The sequence below is a fragment of the Scleropages formosus genome, chromosome 6, assembly GCF_900964775.1.
Source record: "Scleropages formosus chromosome 6, fSclFor1.1, whole genome shotgun sequence".
NCBI lineage: Eukaryota > Metazoa > Chordata > Actinopteri > Osteoglossiformes > Osteoglossidae > Scleropages > Scleropages formosus.
Window position 1 is genome coordinate 4,662,341 of NC_041811.1, and position 10,042 is coordinate 4,672,382.

The following is a 10,042-nucleotide window of genomic DNA, read 5'->3' on the forward strand; positions in this document are numbered from 1 at the left end:
TGCGAGCTACCTAAACAGGGGGGCGGTGCTTCATACATAGATAGCTCAATCAGCCAATAGGAAAAACTTATGACGGCAAAAAAAGGAGTCAAAATCGCGGAAAGGGAAGATGTGAACCAATGCGACAAAGCCATATGTGGGAAGTAAAATCAGAGTCAAGTTTGTACGCATTGAAATTTTATGATGTCATTTTCTTGATGTCATTCATTCAGGTACTCTTCAAAATACTACAGTTACAAGCTTAGAGATGTTATCAAAAAGATTCATTACAGTAACCCCATACACACGTTCATATATACATAGGGCCATATACATTTCTGTAGATATGTTGTAGGCAGGGCCACAAAGTCGGTTTCAGCGGATTACTCTGCGTCACTGTATGGCAATGTAGAATGGGAGGAGCCGCTTCAAGGAAGACATGGGCTTCTTCACAGACTCCTTCACAGAGTCTGTCACAATAACTCACACTGTCTCTTTAAGTCTCCTTCATTTCAGCTTCTTTTCACACTGCCATTATAACACCAACTCAGGTCATGATAGTAATCCACATTTAATAAATGTATGACTTTCAGGTAACAGAGAAGATTTGTTAAATCTACTTTGTTAAATGTACTTTGTATTTTTGTATTTTAACAAACCATGCAGAAAAGTTGTCATGATAGAAAAATTTTTAAGTCTGTAAAACAATGGAAACATGAAATACGCTTTGTGGAAAAATGCACGGCTCTATATGTAAGTGAATAAAAAAGCTAGGTGTTGTTTAAAAAAGAAAAAAAAAAAACTATTTGGCTTCATAGTGTGAGTGAGAGCCTGCAGAGCTGTGGCAGTAAGAGCATGTGTTTGCAGTAGTAGGGTGTGTCCTGCCAGCCATCATGTAAGACATCCAGGCAGGACACACCCTACTACTGCAAACACTGCCACGGCTCTGCAGGCAACTTTTCACTTGACACACAGTACACACTAAGAATCAGTATGGAAAGAAACAAACTAGGTTTACTTATGAATCACATGTTTGCAACTATGTCTCTTTCTCCTAATGTAATGCACAAATTGTACTTTCGCTGAGATGTGTGTCACTTTGGAGAAAAGCATCTGGTAAATGAATAACTGTAAATCTGACTTACATTTATCTGATACTTTTTTTTTCCAATTTACAAGTGCTGTAAGTGGAAAAATTCATTACATTTTAAATTAAAATAATAAATTTAGTGCATCTGATCAATCATGATATTGAGCTTAAAACAACTATTGATAGTTGATTTTACTAAAACAAGAAGAAAAAAACTCAGAAGCTGTGCAGAAGTTGCTTGTTTTTCAGAAAGGGGGGGCAGAGAATGCATCACCCAACTTTAACCTGATACGGGAGGTGAGGTGAATTCCATCAAGCACCCAAGTTGACATAAAGCCAGAGACATAATGGAAAATAACCAGCCCAGAGGTCCTGCAGGGATGGACCAATCAACCATGACTTTCATGGTTTGTCACAGCTTGGGAATGAGAGACATGATGACAAAAAGCCAGCCACATAGCAACAACCTGCAAGATATTTACATTATTTAACAAACACTTAACTTCCAGTGAACACTATGTAAGTGCTATCAGTCCACCTTCACCCCAGGTCACTTACAATGATGTGTACACAACTAATAAAGGGTCACTTATCCATACATCAGTGGAACACACTTTCTGTCATTCACACACTATGGCCAACCTGAACAGTATGTGGAAAAAACCCACACGAAGAGAACATGTAAACTCTACACACAGACTGCAGAGATCAAACCCACATCCCGTCACACCACCACTCAGGTGCTGTGACACCGTGCCGGCCAAGACGACTGCAAAAGTTTTTGTGTCATTCGTGCAATTTAGTTATAAACATAATATTAGTGTCAGAACTCCAACACTAGAATTCTATCAGGACCACCTCCCCTTTAACACACAACAGGATGCTGGAAGCTGCTTCCTGTTTGACGACAGTAGCGCGAGGACACAGTTAAAGGGAAGGTGATTTAATATCAGCAGTGGTGGCCTACCTGCAAATCTAATGAAATTAAATGTAAAACGTAGAAGGGCATCGGAGGTTTGAAGTCACACTAAGTCGAAATCGAGGTAAGATATGTTTTCGGCCATTTTGTTGTCTTTAGTTTAGTAGGTTAGGTAACGTGTCAGCGCAGAAAGTTTACGTTATCCTCCTCCTTGCTCCGAGTCCGAGCCGAGGAGGAGGATCATAACGTAGTAAACTTTCTGCGCTGACACGTTACCTAACCTAAGCGAAAGTTTAAAATAAACGTGTTTCTAAGCATTTTAAATGTATAATAATTTACCACCCAGGCCAGGTGCAATTAAATGTATAGTGCTTGTGTTGAGTATGACTCAGAAAAGTTGTGTGTTGGAAAATCAAATGCCACCATTTTGACATTTGCATGGAACCAAGAAGTATCAAGCAGCACACTGTCTGTCTCGTCATAGACGTTTTTCTATTTATAACATTTACGGAGTAAGGTTATGGGACCTATATAACCTTGAGGTTGTCAGTTCGAGTCCATGCGCTGCTCCTATGTAGTTTTTTTATTATGTATTTGCCTGAAGTTGATACACCAAGATTACTCTACTGTGTGTATAATCATTGGTATGGAATCAGTCAGTGTAAATTTCTGACTTCTTCTTGTATGTGTGTACAGTAGAGACAACAGTCCCTGTTCACAGACCCATGGTAAAGTGGGCGTCAGGGAGCAGACGTTACCTGCCATGGCCAGTGTGGAGGAACCGCCAGAGAAGTAAGGGTCCGAGTCCTTCGCTGCACTCTTGCTGTACTGTGTCTACATGAAACATAATGGTTAGAGCCATCACTCTGGACCCAGGTTCAAATCTGGTACTGTGGTACCATTGATAAAGGTACCCTGAACTGGTATAGTAAAAATTACCCAGATGTATAAATGGGTAAATCAGTGAAAACATCTTAGTGTACAAACAAATTTCAAGTCACCTTGGAAAAAAGTATCAGATTAATGAATAAATAATAACAGAAATACAGGTGGTCCTCAATTTACAATAGATTCCATTCTAATGACCACCTCATTAGGCCAAAATGATTTTATAATGTGAACCATAACGATATAAAAAAAATTAACATGAATGCTATGTTGTAAGTGAGGAGAGAAGGGAGCGCGAGATCGGCCGCAGACTGTACCGGACTGTAGTGGTGAAGGGGAAGCTGAGCCATAAGGCAAAGCTCTCCATTTACCGGTCGATCTATGCCCCTACCCTCACCTATGGTCATGAACTTTGGGTAATGACCGAAAGAATAAGATCACGGATACAAGCGGCTGAAATGAGTATTCTCCACAGACTGTTGGGACTCACTCTCTGTGATAGGGTGAGGAGTTCGGATGTCCGGGAGGAACTCGGAGTAGAGCTGCTACTCCTCTACATTGAGAGGAGCCACTTGAGGTGGTTTGGCATCTGATAAGGATGCCCCCTGGGCGCCTTCCTTTGGAGGTATACTGGGCACAGCCAACTGGGACGAGACCCCGAGGTCGGCCCAGGCCCGCTGGAGGGATTATATCTCACAATTGGCCTGGGAATGGCTGGGGATCCCCCCAGCTGAGCTGGCAGAAGTTGTGGGGGACAGGGGCAACTGGGCCTCTCTGCTCTGCCTGCTGCCACCGCGACCCTACTAGGACAAGTGGGAAAGAAAATGGATGGAAATAGATGGGCTGTGTTGTACACTAGGGCTTTGTTAAATTTTTGCAGTAAGTTCACACATTATTCACACTAGAATAGTACTGGTATAGAAAATTATAATTATATATACTTTAATTCTAAATCTGTTTTTTTTTCTCTCTCTCTTTTCAGTACCACCAGAGTACTCACTTTTTCACTTGTTAGCAATTGAAATAAGTAATTTGAAGGAGATCACAAGCAAAGACATTCATAAACAGCTGCTAACATAGTGGTTAGTGCTGCTGCCTTTGGATCCAGTAAAATTACTCAGTTATATAAATGGGTACGTAATTGTAGGTAACTTAATATTGTTAGTTGCTTTGGAGAAAAGCATCAGCTAAAATGTCATGTCAATATCATTGTACAGCAGATGGAGCCGTCAGTTGTAAATGTTACAACCAAATGGACCTGAATAATATAATAAGGTTGATGGGAAATCTGGCCTAAGTCGTGTATGTGCATGTCAAAGACCACATATAATGTATACTTTGAGGTATTATTGTTCTGTGTGAGTGCATGTTTGCTGCGCATCCCCCTGACTGAGTGTGATTCCTGCAGGCACTGCTGGGTGTGCTTTGCAACGGAGCGTGAGGACCGTGGTGCAGAATGGGTGAGTCCCTGTCGCTGCCGCGGTTGCACCAAGTGGATCCACCAGGCATGCCTGCAGCGCTGGCTCGACGAGAAGCAGAAGGGGAATGGAGCTGGGGCCGTGAGCTGCCCTCAGTGTGGTACCGAGTACCGCATTGTTTTCCCCAAAATGGGTACGGTCTGCCCATCACATGAATGACTAAACAATAGTAATAATTAATAATAATCCCCCTCAGCATACACTTAAATAATGCTGGTGATGCCTTTAAGGTGAATTTGTAATAGAATAGCCGTTTACCTGTACTCTCCAGGGCCCCTGGTCTATTTCCTACAGCAGGTGGACCGCGCCTTGTCCAGGGCAAGCCCCTTCGCAGCTGCTGGCGTTGTTGTGGGCACAGTCTACTGGTCTGCGGTCACCTATGGAGCAGTAACAGTGATGCAGGTGAGCTCTGTTAGCTGCCGGTTATTAGTTTGCTTCCTCAATGATGTCTTCTTCTCTTCTTCAGGCTGACTGGTCTGTGTTTCGCCCCAGGTGGTTGGTCATAAGAAGGGGCTGGATGTGATGGAGCGGGCAGACCCGCTCTTCCTGCTCATGGGCCTGCCCACCATACCGGTCATGCTGGTGCTGGGCAAGATGATCCGCTGGGAGGACTACGTGGTGCGGCTGTGGCAGAAGCACTCTACCAAGCTACAGCTGATCAGTGGCTTTGTGCCCGGTGAGGGTCACCATAGGGGTTGGGGGCTTCCACTTGGCACATAGTTGGACAAAAGGTGTTTTTCCGAATGAAGTTGATCCACCAGCATCAGTTTCTTGGCACGTGCAGCTAAAGTACATCGTCACCCACTAGAAGTCTTCTCTGGGTTAGATGATGGATTAACTTTTTAGTATCTATCAGAGCTTCCAGCCTTGTTTAAATTATCATTAATGAGCTTAGTGTTGTAAGAATTAATTGGCTTAGTGTTTATCATTGATTTAGCTTTAGTGTTAAGTTTCTATACAGTGGCTGCTCATTGATCCACAAACATCTGAGTTATGAATTTTCCAAGATACCGTTTCCCATTAATTTATTGTCTTTCCATTTTAACTAGTCCGTCCATTCCCTGGCAGTAGATGGTAGAACCCAGAACAGAATAAAAGTGTGGCTACCTTAATTCACCTCACTTCCACACTATAGCTCATGCCTGGTGTTGGAGATACACTGTCAAAAACAGACTGCCAGTCCCTTTGATGTTCCTAATGTGTGAAGCCAGTGTACTAAGCTACTTACAACGTTAGGTTTGTATATTAACTTACTAACAATTATACACCCATTTCTGTAGCTGAGTATTTTTAGTGTATCAATTCAGGGTGAGTACCTTGCTCCAGGCCTTTGCTGTGGGAATATTATACCACCTGTTGCTAACTTCAGGGAAACGATAAATAGGGACTCTGGGGGTCAGTAACAAAGGAATGTGACAATCACATCGCATTTGATTGTGCAGCAGTTTTCAACCCTACTGCTTTTCTCTACAGGGATTGGACGGCCATTGCCACGCGTTCCTGCTGATGGAGGTTACAGCAGTGACCACCTGTCAGTGTCACGCACACTGTGTGGTGCCCTCATCTTCCCCACCATTGCCAGCCTCGTGGGCCGCCTCATGTTCCGCAGGGTCTCCTCCAGCCTACAGCGCACTGTCCTGGTGAGGGGTCGGATCGGGTGGGCATGTGCTCTTCACAGCCACAGGACTCATTTCTGTTGTTGTTACGTTTTTGTGTGTGTGTGTGTGTGTGTGTGTGTGTGTGTGTGTGTGTGTGTGTGTGTGTGTGTGTGTGTGTGTGTGTAAGCGCTCCCAGTATCGGCACTTTTGCTGCAATGCCTCTTGAAAATTAATATCATTCTTCACTATCTACCCTGATCCTTCCCACTATAACACCTTTATGTAAAGCAAAATGATTTGAAAGAAGAGAAACATAAAAAATTATAATTTAAGAACACAATTATATTTTCTTACTTAAACTGACAACATACTATAAAGTGCTAAAAAAACATACACTGTTGCCATGGATGTAAATAGTTGGTGAGCAACCATTGTGGGGAGTTATGGGATGAGTGACTCCCATTGATGATTAATGGGATACAGATTTAATCACTTCTGTGTTGTTCTGTTTGAGAGCATTCACCCTGTCATGTGTGTGCTCTATGAGCTCTCTAGAGTGTGCTGTGTCCTATAGAGGTGCAAGAAAGCTTTTGTTTTGACACTTTCTGACACTTTCGGAGCCATTTTTCTGTAACTCTGCAAGTAGCATGGTGCTGTTGGTGGGTCTGGGCAACTTATATACAGTAAAGTACTGTTGTACTTTATTATAGTGGCGCAGTGGGTTGGACCACAGTCCTGCTTTCCGGTGGGTCTGGGGTTCGAGTCCCGCTTGGGGTGCCTTGTGATGGACTGGCGTCCCGTCCTGGGTGTGTCCCCTCCCCCTCCGGCCTTACGCCCTGTGTTGCCGGGTAGGCTCCGGTTCCCCGCGACCCCGTATGGGACAAGCGGTTCTGAAAATGTGTGTATGTGTGTGTGTGTATTTAAATTATTTGATGTTTTATGTCATTTTTGTAGGCATCAGTAAAAGTTAGTTGGAATTTTTGGGATGGGCTAGGAACCGACTGTAATTTTCCTCATAAAGAATAATGGGAAACGAGCCCCACCTATCTACCTTTTCCGTATCCACCCCATTTTCAGGAACGGATTAAGGGCAGATAGTGGGGGGGGGTGTATATACACATACATACCTATGCTGTTTTCCCCCTTTAAATAGACTGCAGATTTTCAGGGTCAATTGCTCACTTCCCACTAAATATACAATGTTTCAGGGTGGTATTGCCTTCGTCATCATCAAGGGCGTGCTGAAGGTGTACTTCAAGCAACAGCAGTACCTCATCCAGGCCAACCGGCATATCCTCAACTACCCAGAGTTGGACAACACAGATGGACCCCAGGACGAGGACAACGAGGACAGCGGCAATGAGTGACAATAAAAGATGTTCCAGGCCTTTGTTGTGGGAATATCACTTCCCTTTGATGCCTCAACATCTACTTACACTCCCCTTTTCTCACACTTAAGTCAAACTTTTTGCTTTGTAACCTCGTCACTGTTTTTATTTGGCTTTTTTCCTGTGGAGAAATGCTCTGGAGAAGTGCCAACAGTTATGCATGTGGACTCATTTTGTCTTTGTTGTATTACAGTAAAAACTAGGAGGGTAAGTCAAAAAGTAACCATGATAATGTTTTAAATTTGTGTGATATTTGCTTCTCTTTGGATGCACATTGACTCTTCAAAGTAGTGTCCATCTTCTTATGCGTATTTTTTAAAGTACAAACTCAATGTAGCTTTATGGTTGTTGTGCATGTGAAGTTGGACTAACTGGTCAGGACTAACCAGCTGTAGGTACAAAAACACTATGCAAACCTTCACATATAGTACCAGTGTAAAGTGCAAAGGATGAATTGGATTGAAGATTGAAAGCAGAGTGATACACGCATGTCCTACATCTCTGGGAGCTACTGCAGAAGAGCTGGGAAGACATGGTACCTCCTTTTCTCATGAAATTCTTTTACCAGATGCTTTTGTGGAAACAAGGTTGTGCCCAGCAACTGGACTTATGGTTTACAGTGATACTGTACATTGAAACTAATTTAAAAACACTGAAAATAAAAAAAATATTCTCCCCACAAACTAAAATTAAGTATAGCTTGTCGATTAATTAATCCAATAATTGTGTACTTCCTGAGAACTGTGATAGGTTGTAGGCCTGCTGTGTACTATTTCTTCCAGTAGGTGTCATTAAAGATTTAGTGTGAAGGTGGAGACTCATGTATTCAAATTAAGTCCATAAAATAACAATCATTTTTTGACAGAAATGTTAACTCTTTAGTATTGTTGTTAAACTAAACTGTGCAGTACGTGTCAGTGGCAAATGCTTCTACATAAAACAATTAAGATCAATGTGTGTAATTCTGAGCACTTTTTGCAGAATGTAAAACAACTCAGAATAAAATAATAAAACAGTTGCATTAAATCCATGGCAGAACTCTCAGGAATAAAGAATTAATACATGTGTACTTTCCTCATAGAATGCCACTTCTGTTTACTGGATCCAAAAAATTGACATGCATATCGGATCTGTTAGCCATGATGAGGGAATTATGGAGGCAAAAGATTTAGGGCCAACAGTGCCAATTTATTCTGATGAGAAAGGATAGCAGCTTGAATCAACAGTGTGATGTAAATCACATGTGAGATAAATTATTTGCACCTACGATGTAATGAACTGGAATGAACTCTGTGTTCAGATTGGAGCAAATTAAGGGGCTATCGAAGCAATACAGACAGAAATGAAATGCCAAGTGGCATTTTGTTGAGGTTATAACTCTGTTACTATGATATTATCCTCTCAATGTATTTGTCTTTGCTTGTACTCCAGAAACACATTGTCCCCCTTTGCAGTGAGTTTTATCTTGATGTTGCCTAGGGGTGACTTGTACCTGCATTGTACTGTAGAAAAGGTGTTGATGGTGTAGGACAACATGCAAGATAAGTCATTATTTTGATAGAACACTGGTCGAGACTCAAAGGTTTGCTCAGTCTGTTTATGACTTTGAATCGGAGAGAAAAGGCAGGAAATTAATTTCTGTTGGTTGTGGACTATGTGTCACCCCTCTGGAGTATTGGTGCTTTTACGTTTGACAGATTGATCTATTTGCAAGTCTAATGAAGCATGAATACTGCTGGACCTCGAACGGATATGAGGCAAATATGCGCTAAGTACCACACCTCAGCTCTCCTGGGGTGGGGTGCAGAGCTTATAGGCTGATTATAGATGCCTCTGGAGAAAACCGGTGTTGCTGATTCGGACCATGCTGCTTGATGGCGGCTCAGGGACAAGAATGGCACATGCCTACAGTGACCTTGTCCCCTGCAGTTGAAGTGCTGGACATCAGGTTCTCGTGACAAGTTTAAGTGTATGACAAATGTCTTGGAAGAGTTTAGAAGCTGAGATGAAATAGTTGCCACATGTTACATTTACATTATTTATCTGAAACTTTTCTAAAAAATAATTAACCATGATGATGTATTTTAACAGTTGAGTCATTTTTACTATGTCAGTTTAGGGTAAATACCTTGTACAAGTCTACTACAGTAGGAGATGGGATTCAAACATGGGTCCTGTTGTTCAAATTACAATGCATATGTGACATGTACCTGGTGGATTGCTAGTGTACTGTTCAGGTTTAGGGTGGATGTGTGTTGTTTATTAAGGACCACATTTTACAATTAAATCAATAAGGGAAACATCTCATGACTCTTGACTCATTACTTTATAAAAACATTGACAATATCCTATATAACCTCTCTGCAAGCTGAGTCAGAATGCTGCTTGCACGAGTTGTGTTTGATTTGCCGAAGCATTCCCACGTATCTCCCTTCCTCCTCCCTCTGCATTGGCTGTCCGGATTAAATTTAAGACCCTGGTTATAGCCTACAAATACATCAAAAGAACTGCTCCCAGATATCTACAAGACTTGATCATCCACTACACCCCAACTAGACTGCTAAACTCCTCCGCATTTCCCCACCTGATGGCCCCACGCACTAAAGGTAAAGTACAAAGGTTCTTGGTTCTGGCTCCATTGTGGTGGAATGACCTCTTCCTCTTATTCTGAACTGCTGAATGTCTGTGCACATTTAAAAAGA

The 10,042-nt window shown here is 42.2% G+C and overlaps 1 protein-coding gene across 1 annotated transcript; it reads left to right on the top strand.

The window, feature by feature from the left end:
* Positions 1 to 1,991: 1,991 nt before the first annotated feature.
* marchf5l (membrane-associated ring finger (C3HC4) 5, like) lies at positions 1,992 to 9,381 on the top strand. The gene is made up of 7 exons (XM_018734459.1): positions 1,992 to 2,112; positions 2,685 to 2,780; positions 4,285 to 4,487; positions 4,626 to 4,756; positions 4,847 to 5,030; positions 5,828 to 5,994; positions 7,161 to 9,381. The coding sequence occupies exons 2-7, from the start codon at positions 2,752 to 2,754 to the stop codon at positions 7,317 to 7,319; spliced, it is 873 nt and encodes a 290-aa protein (XP_018589975.1). The 5' UTR covers positions 1,992 to 2,112; positions 2,685 to 2,751; the 3' UTR covers positions 7,320 to 9,381.
* The last annotated feature ends 661 nt before the right edge of the window (positions 9,382 to 10,042 follow it).